Here is a 13415-nt window from a genome sequence, read left to right on the forward strand (position 1 = left end):
CTCGGAGTCGTTTCACTGAAACGCCCGATATATGTCCTCCCCCCCGAATTAATAAATTATTTATTTGAAATCATCTCGCGGTCCACTGGTAACCAGCCCGCGATCTACCGGTCGACCGCGATCGACTGGTTGGGCACCCCTGATATAGCACCTTTATCCAAGGCACATTACTGAGATTCTGCATTACATTCACCCATTCAGTCACACTGATGAGTTATACACTTATTATACAGATAGGTGGCTTTTCAGCTACAGTATCTCAAGACAGGGTTACTTGAGGACAAGATGAATCAACTTCTAACAGCCAAACTCGTTTTCAAAACAGGTAATTGTACATGATGAGTGATTAATGAAGACCATGACAGGAGCTGACTCAAGGAATGCACTACTGTACTGTAGCACTCCTCTAACACACACACACACACACACACACACACACACACACACACACACACACACACACACACACACGCACGCACACACACACACAGGCACGCGCATGCACGAACACACACACACACACACACACAGGCACACACACACACACACACACACACACACACACACACACACATACTTGTTTTTGCTACATCGTGGGACAATCAGACAACGGCGTCCCTCCTGGGGACCCCCCTTTCTAGACATGCTACAGCTCTGAAAAAAATCAGGCATGACCAGAAAAAAATCAGGAACAAGATTCTGACTTTAAATTATCAAAATTCAATACTTTTTCTCCCAGATCTGACTGGGTCGTCCCACGTGGGGATGTCAGATACAACCATCTTCGTGGGGACACCATAACACACTTTCAGATATGTCTTCCTGGGGACACCATAACACACTTTCAGATATGTCTTCCTGGGGACACCATAACACACTTTCAGATATGTCTTCCTGGGGACACCATAACACACTTTCAGATATGTCTTCCTGGGGACACCTTAACACACTTTCAGATATGTCTTCCTGGGGACACCATAACACACTTTCAGATTAATGTCTTCCTGAGGACACCAGGGAGGTCAGGGAGCTGCGTTTTAGAGTTTGGAGATCATATCACGAAGTTGGGCCACTGACAGAGAAAGCTGTCTTGCCCAGCTCTGTCTGAGTATGAGGAAGCTTGAGTCTAATAATTGATCATGGTCACTATTGGTTCAACCCCCATAAACAAGTACCAGAGTATCCAGATCAGTTATTCACCCTGACAGACTGCAGAGATAGACTGTGTTGGTCTTGGGACCGCCACAAAGCATGATGGAGGTCAGATCAAATCACTAACTTAGTCATGTGCCGCTGTATTAAAATGGCAACTTACTGACTCGTCGAGCAACACTGGACTGGACTGGACAAAAAGGTTTGTCCATTTCAGAATGAACTACCTGTAGAAAACTTGCTCAGTAAAGCACAGACCAGACAGAGAGTGAAGTTGTCAGTTTGCTTGTATCAAACAATCATTCATTCATGATTCATTATGGTACAGTACCCACAGACAAGTTAATGAGTTATACTTAGTAATGATTCAAGGTAGATATTTCTGCCATCAGGTTGAGGTTGAGACACTCAGCTACACTAGGAACATGCCTACAGGAAGAAATACAAAAAATGTGGGAAGACAGCACAAAAGACTTGTGTACTGTTGCGATAGAAGGCTAGAGAATGGATTACAACCACCCTATGGACTGCTAGCATTGTATATATAAACAGTTCTGCTACCTTTAAATGCATTTTACATCAAATACTTTAAAATCACTGCAGAAAAAAAGCAGCTTTTTGTCCTAAAGCAACTGCAAAAGATGTCTGCCATTTGTTATACCCTGAATGTATATATACGTATATATAATAACAAAATGTGACAGCTGTTTACACTGTGCTGTGCCCCTACAACTCTTTTATGTTCCCCTCTTTCAACTGTATTTATAGTTAGACACTTGCTTTGGCAATTCAAATGTACATTTTCTCCTGCCAATAAAACCCCTTTGATTTGAAAATGAATTCTTATAACTCTCCACATTTTTCTGGGTTCACCATAGCACAGATATACTACTTCACACACTCTTCAGGTATTACTTAAATTTATTTCCAGTCTGAACAGAAGGTACTGTCTAAGACAGTAGCCTAAATGTAACGGTGCATACAGTACTGCAAATACAGTTATGTAACAATTGAACTGTAACAATTGAATTGAAATCTCACATTTCAAACATTGCAATAAGGGCACTCCAAAACAAAAGTCCATCACAAAAGTGATTTATGCTGCACTCACTGTTAAGTTAAAGCATGCGTCCTGTGCTTCCCCTGCGTGGAGGAAAGCAGTGTCTATTGTCCCCTAATGAAGTCACGGTTTGAATGAAGCTTGCCTCGTGGCTTAAGGCCAGTGACTTGCATAGGGAATGAACAGACACTGGTCTCCCCTCTCCTCCCTACAGTGAAATACAGGATCATGTTTTAACAGGAACACTACAACAGAATAACACCCAGGTACTGTATTAATGAAATGTAGTGCTGCCTGGACAAATACTCGAGGTACTGTCTAAGGCAGTACATCTGGCAGTGCAAATACAGTAGTTCAAATTAGTCATTATGCATCAATAGAACTATAAAATCTGACAGCTCAGAGATTACAACAAAAGCAGTCAAAAACAAAAGACTGTTACGCCAGTAACTTAGAATAGAACTGCCATAGACTGCACTCACTGTTAAAGCATTTGTCCCGCTTGCCCTGCGTGGAGGAAAGCAGTGTCTATTGTCCCCTAATGAAGTCACGGTTTGAATGAAGCTTGCCTTGTGGCTTAAGGACAGTGACTTGCATAAGGAATGAACAGACACTGGTCTCCCCTCTCCTCCCTACAGTGAAATACAGGATCATGTTTTAACAGGAACAGTAAAACAGAATAACACCCAGGTACTGTATTAATGAAATGTAGTGCTGCCTGGACAAATACTCGAGGTACTGTCTAAGGCAGTACATCTGGCAGTGCAAATACAGTAGTTCAAATTAGTCATTATGCATCAATAGAACTATAAAATCTGACAGCTCAGAGATTACAACAAAAGCAGTCAAAAACAAAAGACTGTTACGCCAGTAACTTAGAATAGAACTGCCATAGACTGCACTCACTGTTAAAGCATTTGTCCCGCTTGCCCTGCGTGGAGGAAAGCAGTGTCTATTGTCCCCTAATGAAGTCACGGTTTGAATGAAGCTTGCCTCGTGGCTTAAGGACAGTGACTTGCATAAGGAATGAACAGACACTGGTCTCCCCTCTCCTCCCTACAGTGAAATACAGGATCATGTTTTAACAGGAACACTATAACAGAATAACACCCAGGTACTGTATTAATGAAATGTAGTGCTGCCTGGACAAATACTCGAGGTACTGTCTAAGGCAGTACATCTGGCAGTGCAAATACAGTAGTTCAAATTAGTCATTATGCATCAATAGAACTATAAAATCTGACAGCTCAGAGATTACAACAAAAGCAGTCAAAAACAAAAGACTGTTACGCCAGTAACTTAGAATAGAACTGCCTTAGGCATAGAACTGCCATAGACTGCACTCACTGTTAAAGCATTTGTCCCGCTTGCCCTGCGTGGAGGAAAGCAGTGTCTATTGTCCCCTAATGAAGTCACGGTTTGAATGAAGCTTGCCTTGTGGCTTAAGGACAGTGACTTGCATAGGGAATGAACAGACACTGGTCTCCCCTCTCCTCCCTACAGTGAAATACAGGATCATGTTTTAACAGGAACACAATAACATAATAACACTCAGGTACAGGATCATGTTTTAAGAGTGCAGAAGTAGTTTTCTACATCTTCTGCATCCTCCTCTTTAGGGTGGCAATTTTGTTATGGACATAATATTTTACAGATTTCCAATCTCTCTTTATAAGTGCAGGCTCTGCTTTCAGACACTTGTCACATGCACTTTTGTCTGGGACCTTACAAGTATTTATAGCTCTCTTAAAGTTCCTCTCCACGGCCTCTCTCTCTTCTGGTTCCCAATTCTTCCTCTTTTCTTGCCGAGCTAAAACGAAAAAGGAATAACCGATTTGTGTAGTATTATTTTTAACCTAAAAGCTACAATTATTTCTACCACTGGCTATTTCTACACAGATTCAGCATTTGATTGGCCAGTGTAGTTTCATTTTGTAGTGTGTTGTATGTTTTGCACATCACACTTTGTTACTCTGTTTAACAACTGATTTTGTATATAAAGGTAAACAAACAAAAACATGTTAGCCTTTATGCAGCAACAAAGTAACGCTGAACTTTGAAGTCAAGGGAAATCTCACTGTGCTTATACTGTAACACTCCAAATTATCATACCATACATACACATAATGTGTGTGTTAGTCTGCGCAAGACCAACACTAAAAACTACTACAACTAAAAACTAACCAAACGCTATTTCGTGCTCGGACAGAGACAGACGCAGCCAGGAACACACAGAGCTGTCAAAATATCCTTACCTCTTTTTGGCTCCGTCTGTCTGGCTCCTGTCGGTGCTGACCCACTCCGTTTAGCAACTGTTGGAACAACAAGATCATTGTTAATTGCCACGTAGGTCAAGTAAGGCGGAGATTCTCCTACTATGCTACACATTTCCAAACTTGGTCTGGATCAAACTTAAGTCTGGTGGGAAATTACCAGTGTTTGTCAGTAACAAATTACATATTACTGTAATATTATTAGCTTTTCCAGCAAAAGTAGTGTAACGATATTACTGCCAAAACACACCTCATTACTCATTACAAATGAGCTTGTTGTTGCATGATGTGAAAATAGAACATATTTACAAGCTATCAGCAGATAACAGCAGAGATGTGCAGTAGTTTGTAGATCCTAATTACAAATGAGCTTGTTGTTGCATGATGTGAAAATAGAACAGATTTACAAGCTATCAGCAGATAACAACAGAGATGTGCAGGAGTTTGTAGATCCTAATCCACCGCAGCATTCTGCACACGACATACACTACAAGTTGTCTCTAAACAGATTGTGTTGTACATCTCTATAATTTTGCGGGTGGCAGGGGGGAACTGGGGAAAGTAATAAAGTAATGTAACATATTACTCTTTGATTCAAGTAATAAGTAATGTATTAGTAATGTATTACTTTTTCTAAGGGGTCATAAGGAAATAGTACAGCAAGTGTCCAATATCCTTACCTGTTTTTGGCTCCGTCTGTCCGACTCCTGCTGACCCACTCTGTTTAGCAACTGTTGAATGACAAGAACAACATTATTCTGTTAGTGCCACAGATAGGCCAAGTAAAGCTACGGGCATTGATTGCTACACATCTCCAAACTTGGTGAGAATCGACACATGCAACAGACTGGCCGATCGCCCTGAATTGTTGCGCAGGTTCTCCAAGATAGCGCCGCCCATGGCTGCTGTGGTGACTACGTGTTGTGTTCTGTTAGTGTTTTTTGTGTTTGTCTGTTTTTTTGTTTTTGTATGTTATATGTGAAAAAATTGATTTGAATGCAAAAATGTAGTATGCCAAAGCAAATTCCTATGTGTATTACACAATGGTTAATAAAGAAATCTGAATCTGAATTTGACAAAGCCACTTAGACCACCCAGCTGACCTGGGTCAGATAAAAAGGAAAACCCTGTCCAATATCCTTACCTCCGGTTGGCACCGCCTCCCCATCTTGCAGCGATCCGCTCAGGCCATCAACAGTTGGCACCGCCTCCCCATCTTGCAGCGATCCGCTCAGGCCATCAACAGTTGGCACCGCCTCCCCATCTTGCAGCGATCCGCTCAGGCCATCAACTATATAATGACAAGTCAAATATTATTTAAGTAAATGTGCAGGAGATAATTGTGTCTGCCATCTCTCCCTGTAATGTCTTTGTGTCAATTACAAATGGCGAGAGCTGTAAAAGGGTGGCCGTCTCCAAGCTGATAACTGTGAGAAGCAAACAACTGGCAAGAACATTGGAACATCAACTGTTCCGTTTTGCATGTGACAGTGAAAAACAACATTATGCTAAAATGTGTTATGTATCTCAACAGTCGAGGGGTGCTATAAAGATGTAACAGAATATGTGCTGCTGTAATGATCAAAGTATATACCTTCCATGACCTCAGGCCCCTCACACATGTTGTTGTCATCACACGTGCCGTCCCCACACCCGTCCTCAAACGCGTCGTCCTCACACACTTCTAAGGATTAAAGGCACATTTTCAAGATTTTTCTAAAAAATGCATATATATATATATAAGCTTGTAGCATGGCACAATGGCACTCGGTGCTGCACTACGAGCTTGCGCATCTGTTAAATTTCAATAGCTAAAGTATAACAATGCATGAAACACCCACCATCTGGATCGATGTGAATTTCATCCAGGTTCTTGCCTTGGAATTCTCCCATTCGTCCCTTCTCCATGGCCAGGAGCACTTTGCTCACCCTGGCGAGCTGCAGGGTGCTCTCCGGAAGCCTATAAAACTTGTCGTGAACTCGGATGCTATGTCCCATAAAATCTGCTAGCTGCCCCCGCTCCGTATCTCTTAGATTCAGAACCGTTGAAAGGGTTGCTAGTTGTTTCCTCAGTTTGGTTCCTGTAATTGCTAGGGGATTCTTGAGGTCACACAGTTTGGTGTACTCTCTGAGAATATCACTGGTGCGAAAGAATGACATACTGGTGGGTATGGCGAATAGATAGGGGTTGTCCTCAAGGACACCACATTCATTTCTGTATTCACAGAGACAGACCACTGATTCCAGCATTAGCGGAGTTAATAGAACGGGTACCTTGTTTTCACACTTTCCCTCAATTTCGATTCTCGCAAAGTGTGTGCACAGCCTTTTCTCGAGGTCAGAGAGAGCATAGTTGATGTCTTCGTGGTTGGACGATTTGTCTCTCGACAAGAAGTCTTGTAGCTTAATCTGGTTCATCTCGCCTTGTCTGCGACGGTTGAAAAGCATAACCTGAACTTGAGTGACCCTGGACAGTTTCCTCCAGTTCTCCATAGACACTGTAGACTTGAGATCCTCAAGGTATTGCTGCTGCTCTTTCTGTAAGTACTTGTGCAATTTTGCGACGTCTTCAGTCAGAGGAAGAAGCAGTGGGGCATTCCACTTGGCTTGAGACAGGGTCTTCCGACATTCATTTGTTACATCCTCAGCCCATCTTGCGTCGTAGATCCTTTGGAAGTTAAGTGCTTCTTCAGCCAACTGTTTGTCTCCGCTGATGAGAGCACGACCCTCCAGAAGAATCGCAAGTTTCTTGAGGCTGTATCCAAGTTTCATTGGAAGACTGTCAGCTCTCTCTTTTCTTGTATGTGTTCGTCCGACATATTTCACTGCCTCCACTGTAAGCTCATAGTTCTTTGGCTGGATGTAATCTCTGATACTCTTCAGTGGCGTGATCTCACTTCCATAAAGGACAAGTCGCCCCAGCTCTCTTAACTTACTCCGGATGTAGTCATGTTTCGCAGCGTTGGATCCGTGCCTCTTGTAGAGGGACTTTGCTAACTCCATAATGCACCAGTCTTTTTCGACTGCATCTGCGATGCGATCCCTTTTCAATTTACTCAAGACATTCCAAACACCTTTGGACACTCCATGGGGGATGGGTTCGGCTAATGCACACAAGGCCTGGACTCTTGTTTTTCCAGGTTTTGGATTAACGACTTGTGGGTTGAATTTGCACTTCTTCATGTGTCTCCACAGTGACCATTTTGTGAAGCAACCTTGGCAGTGGACGCAATGCAGGACATCTTGCCCTGACATATCTTTTTTTGGCTGCTTGCTTGGTACCAGTGTCCCAGAGCCTGTTTCTAAAACTTCAACATTGTGGGCATAGTTGCCTCTGTTGCGGAGCTTATCTAAATGCATTCGCCTTTCTTTAGAATTCTTTGGGAAACTGAATGCTTTTGCAACCTCGATCTCCTTGGGATGAACGTTCTCCAAATGCCTTGCCATCTTTAAGAATGGCAACTCACAATACAAACAGAACTGTTGTTTACTGTATTTACGAGATCCGTCTGCTTTTCTTGTGACGGCAGGAATTATCACAGAGGTTCTCAAGACATTTTGGGTCTTAGTGTGTGGTCTTAGAGAGTGTGTGTGTGTCTGTCACATCCTGTTTGTCTCTCCTTAGTTGGACATCTATCTCTGCTGCCACATCATCACGAAGTTCCACCCGTCCCCCGCTGGTCTCCTCAAATTCACTCCCTGCTTTCACTTCCTCAGACGAATCACTGCAATATGCATTCTTATCGGCAGAGGGGGAGTATGTGATGTCTTCTGAGTCTTGTCTGTTTCTCCTTAGTTGGACATCTCTCTCTGCTGCCACATCATCACAAAGTTCCACTTGTCCCTCGCTGAAGTCCTCAAATTCACTCCCTGCTTTCACTTCCTCAGACGAATCACTGCAATATGCATTCTTATCGGCAGAGGGGGAGTATGTTTTGTCGTCTAAGTCTGAAAAGGAAGACCGATCGCTGTCGTCATCAGATAAATCTTGGGGCAGTGAGTTGAAGCCTGGACCTGTACAGGACAAACAAGACAATCTCGGTTATTTTAGTTGCCAAGTATATAAAACCTTGCAAACTAAAGAGGATTCACCAACTTACATAAGGCTACTACTAATAATAGAGGTGTAACAATACATTTTAACAGCGATATGATACGTACAACGATACATGGTTGACTCAACGATGCATGGATATATTGGTTCATTGTGGCAATACGATCTTTTACATAGTATTTCTCTTTAACCCATTTAGGCCTAGAATTATTGAATCAATAATTCTAGAATGCTTTAACCAGTGAAAAATAGCAGATATACAAGCTCACAGCAGCTGCGAGCTTGTAGATCTGCTATTTTTGAAAAAGTTGTGAAAATGTGTTCAAATCTTTGAATATATGTATTTTCAAAGCGAACGTTTGTAACTCAAATTTTGCTTCTGGGTGGTCCCTGGAACTAAATATTTTGAAATGGGGGTCCGTGGCCAAATACATATAATTTTGGGGGTCCTTCACATGAAAAGGTTTGAGAACCACTGACATAGTAGTCTCTCAAGAACAGACTAACTGAGCTCCATTCAAGTGAAAAGGACCTTTTCTTTGACGATGGCTGGTCAGATTGCTGACATAGAAACATAGGTTTTTTCAGAAAATCTTAGAAGGATTCAAAAGACACTTATAGAATCGGGTCAAAATTCAAATTTTCACGATTTTTCAAAAATAGCAGATCTACAAGCTCGCAGCGCGGCGAGCTTGTTTTCTCTTCTCCTAAACAGTTAGTTTTGCCCCAATGACTTGGGCTCAGTCACAATTACTACTGTTACATAAAGTACCTAAAACAGCAGATCAAACAGGTTTTGAGCTTGCAGATCTGCTTCAATTTTGAACAGTATCAACATTTGTCGCCACACACAATCCCTGTTACCTTCGTCGGGAGTACAGGAGTTGCCACAGTTGTAGAGGTCAGGAGGAGGTCTATTGCGCCGTGACAGGTTGTCACGGGAGAAGGGCACAGGCCTGGGGGCCGAAGAGGTGGAGGGCAGGGTGAAGAGACTATTGTAGGCGGGCAAGTGGAGGTGTCGGAGTCTGTCAGCAGCAGCATCCAGGACGTTGAGGGACGACTTGCTGTTCGAATGCTCTAGAGGGGAAACGAGGACGAGAGCAAAGATTAGTATGGGGCTGTTAAGTATGACATCATTTTGTAGGCAGAGGAGAATTTCTGCCCCCAGTTTCCGTGAATCTTTTTACTATTTTTACTATTTACACATTTTTCTTCTCTTTGTTGTTGAAAGGAAAGTGTTAGAATTATACTTTAGTCGTTATTCTTTAGTCGTTGTTTTTTGAAATAGCGAGGGACAGAAAATGCTCTGGGGGCAGATTCTCCTCTGCCTACAAAATTATGTCACGGCTTAAAAGCCCCATAGGGATATACACCATCCCAGTTGTAGACACTAGAGGCGGAATGGTAGATATCTAATGGTAAATCTCACAAATGCCCAATGTTACTGGTATTAGATAACATGAGTGTGGTGCAGAGACTGGTGGTAAAGGTAAAGAATAAATATTTTTGCCTGAAAAAGCCAGTACTCATGCTGACAGGAAACTCACCACCAGTAGCGAGAGACCAATATATCGGGAACCGATTATCGGCCGCCGATATGACCTTATTTGGGCATATCGGTATCGGTGAAATTTCCCGCCGATATAAAAATAAATTAATAAAACTGGCTGCAGTGCCTTAGAGCTGTGTGGAGTCTGTGGACTGCATTTGGAAGTGCAATGAAATACTTTGTCCAGCAGAGCGCGCCATGCACTGTTGCACACAGCTCACATTTCCTTCATAGGTCACTCACTGAGGCTAGACCTACTCTCAACACAACACAAACAGGACACACAGTACCTTTTTTGTGGAGGATGGAGATACATTTGTTCTTCAACATCTGCAGTGTGAAGGGCTGGAGTGTAAGGAGATCAACCTCATCCTCTTCGTGTGCGGAGCCACGGGATGGGTCAGACTGGATAAGTGCTACCACTTGAAAGAGTTGTTCTCCAGGGACCTGGCCAATGTCTTGTGCAAGCTGCCGCAACTCGTCCACAGGCATGGAATTCTCCTTGTTGCTGTAGGCAGGACACACAGGTGGCAGATAACTCATTACAAAAGAACACTTCTGTAGTGCTTGAGTGAGGTGTCCGGTTTATAATAATGACATGTATCAGATTAAGCTACTGTAAGTGTGAAAATCCTACTTGGTCTTTCTGCTTTTGGTGTTCCTAGATTTGGACTCTCCGAGCGACTGATCCGAGGCATTAGGCTGCAAAGAGACCCGGGGAATGTCTTTTGCAAGCTGCTGCAACTCCTTCACAGGCATGGATGTAACCCCATCTCTGTAGATAGAGGCAAGACACACAGGTGGCAGATAACTCATTACAAAAGAACACTTCTGTAGTGCTTGAGTGAGGTGTCCGGTTTATAATAATGACATGTATCAGATTAAGCTACTGTAAGTGTGAAAATCCTACTTGGTCTTTCTGCTTTTGGTGTTCCTAGATTTGGACTCTCCGAGCGACTGATCCGAGGCATTAGGCTGCAAAGAGACCTGGGGAATGTCTTTTGCAAGCTGCTGCAACTCCTTCACAGGCATGGATTTAACCCCGTCTCTGTAGATAGAGGCAAGACACACAGGTGGCAGAAAAGTCATTACAAAAGAACATAATAATGACATGTATCAGATTAAGCTACTGTAAGTGTGCAAATCCTACTTGGTCTTTCTGCTTTTGGCGGTTCTAGATTTGGTGTTTCCAAGCGACTCATCAGAGGCATCGGCAATGTATTCTGCAAGCTGCCGCAACTCCTCCTCAGATCTGAATTTCACCTTGTTGCTGTAGGGAGGCAGGACACAAAAAAACAGGTGGCAGAAATCTCAATACAAAAGAACACTTCTGGATTGTATGAGTGAAATGCAGACAAAATGAAGACACCAGCAATATGTGGATTCAGCAAGTAACCCTGCAGATGATCTCACACGCAGCAAGACTTTGGAGGAGCTGGTGAAGCCCAACAGATGTGTTTCAATGCGTCCAGTAGTCTGAAAGCACACCAGCATCTCCACACTGGAGAAAAACCTTTCAAGTGTATACTTTGTGACAAGAGTTTCACTACGTCATCTGATCTAAAGAGACACCAGCATGTCCACACTGGAGCAAAACCATTCCATTGTAAACACTGTGACAAGAGTCAGTCATTTAAGTAATCTGAACACACACCAGCTTACCCATACTGGAGATAAACCTTTCAACTGTACCCTAACACTGTGACAAGAGTTTCATTACATAGTCTCACCTAAAGAAACAACAGCAAAGCCTCTACAGCAGGGGTCTTCAAAGTTGTCAGGGCAAGGACCCCTTAGTTGAGAGAGATGAAGCCCACAACCTTATCATAGATTCCATATTGTTTGCCAGCACAATACATTAGGGTATTTTGGATTCATGTCAATTTGTGTTTTTTAACCACTTGAACTGTCAATACTTCTCCCCTCTACACCAAACCTCTTTGCCGAAAATAGCCGATCTACAAGCTCACAACGCCTCGCAGCGCGAGGCATTGTGAGCTTGTAGATCTGCTATTTTTGGCCAAAGTTCTCCAAATCTGGTTAAGAATCTGTCTATTCACGATATTCCTGGCCCCGCCCCCGGCTTCCTGTTCATATCCTGAAAGAAAATAAAAAACATCATTTGGTTTCCTGTGTCCTTGCATTAAAGTGTCAGTAGAGGCGCTCTGGGCTCTTGGCTCTGAATGAACCGGTGTTGCCATGTCTGCTTATAATAAGCAATTGGTGTCGTTGTTTATTGGGCTTACTTTCTAATATTTTTTAAACCAGTGGTTCCCAAATCTTTTCATATCAAGGACCCCAGATTAACAGATGTGTCCACAGTCGCAGACCCCCATCTGAAAATATGTGGTGCCAGGGACCGCCACACAGATTTGTGTTGTTAAAATGTTTCAAAAATATTCAAATTATTTTCGTTTTTTCTTTCCTCTATATTTTTTAAATAGCAAATATACAAGCTCACAATGTGTCACAATGTGACACATTGTGAGCTTGCTGATCTGCTATTTTCAAATGTAAATGTAAAGTAGTAAAACTGAACCTAGTTAATTCTATTGGGCTTATTATTCATAGACCTGGCCGCTTGTCTCTGGCAATATCTGGCAACAGACAATTCCCTGTCACTTCCTTGGGATCTCTTGTTCTTCGACTTGGGAGGAAGTGAAAAGATGTTTAAAAATGCTCCAGCGCCCTCTGTAAAAGGAAAATGGCAGCCTCCATAGAATGGCCAGGAATATCGTGAATAAAGGAGATTTTCTTTTTCTTTTCTTTCTATCACACAAAGATTTGGAGGACCCCCTGTAGTAACTCTGAGGACCCCCTCGGGGTCCCGGACCCCCTGTTGAAGACCCTTGCTCTACAGGCTGAATTCACTAACTAATAATAATTTAGTCATGTATCAGATTAAGCTAAGTGTGTTAATCCTACCTTGTGTTTCTGGCTTCTCTGAGTGGCTGCAGCAGATCAATGCCGGAAGAGCCATTAGGCTGCAGAGGAAAGGAGTAAGACCAGAGTTAAGAGGCATAAAGAAGGGGGAAAAAAACAAACAAACAAAAAAACAGGTCCCTCTAAGTGTGAATGTATTTTATACATCTAGGCTGAATCTTCCTCTGCACATACTGTACACCTACTCCAACTCACATGTCAAGGACCAAAATGCTCCAGTGTTGTTTTCAAAGACAAGACGAAACATGTTCAGCGACTACCTTTTTACACTGACAAAAACTAAATTGAAATTGAATGAAAACAAGCTGATGAATACAAACTAGACTAAAATAATTGGAAGGGACTAGTGGGCCAGTATATCCACTATAAATAAGTCATTGTACA

General features: G+C 42.6%; 2 protein-coding genes across 2 annotated transcripts; both read right to left on the minus strand.

Annotated features, from left to right (window-relative positions):
• Positions 1-2085: 2085 nt before the first annotated feature.
• LOC308296918 (uncharacterized protein) lies at positions 2086-6764 on the minus strand. Its single transcript, XM_080740272.1, has 6 exons — positions 6327-6764; positions 6080-6169; positions 5630-5776; positions 5166-5216; positions 4468-4524; positions 2086-4022 (listed from the first exon to the last, which is right to left on the minus strand). The coding sequence occupies exons 1-6, from the start codon at positions 6733-6735 to the stop codon at positions 3805-3807; spliced, it is 972 nt and encodes a 323-aa protein (XP_080596398.1). The 5' UTR covers positions 6736-6764; the 3' UTR covers positions 2086-3804.
• Positions 6765-8050: 1286 nt separating this feature from the next.
• Positions 8051-11120, minus strand: LOC308297470 (uncharacterized protein; the record flags this gene model as incomplete). The annotated part of the gene is made up of 5 exons (XM_080740875.1): positions 8051-8499; positions 9404-9616; positions 10379-10596; positions 10726-10863; positions 10999-11120. 5 exons carry the CDS (start codon positions 11118-11120, stop codon positions 8051-8053), a joined length of 1140 nt encoding a protein of 379 aa, XP_080597001.1.
• Positions 11121-13415: the final 2295 nt, after the last annotated feature.

This window comes from Nannobrachium achirus (assembly GCF_963921795.1).
Source record: "Nannobrachium achirus genome assembly, chromosome: 13".
Taxonomy (NCBI): Eukaryota; Metazoa; Chordata; class Actinopteri; order Myctophiformes; family Myctophidae; genus Nannobrachium; species Nannobrachium achirus.

What these genes read in the sequence shown, in the direction of transcription:
- LOC308296918 (XM_080740272.1), bottom strand. Translation starts at nt 6,735, where the DNA reads ATGCTGGAATCAGTGGTCTGTCTCTGTGAATACAGAAATGAATGTGGT. An exon ending in AATTCACATCGATCCAGATG is followed by an intron (nt 6,170 to 6,326) that starts GTGGGTGTTTCA and finishes TTTAATCCTTAG; the next exon opens with AAGTGTGTGAGGACGACGCG. An exon ending in ACAGACGGAGCCAAAAACAG is followed by an intron (nt 4,525 to 5,165) that starts GTAAGGATATTG and finishes TTGTTCCAACAG; the next exon opens with TTGCTAAACGGAGTGGGTCA.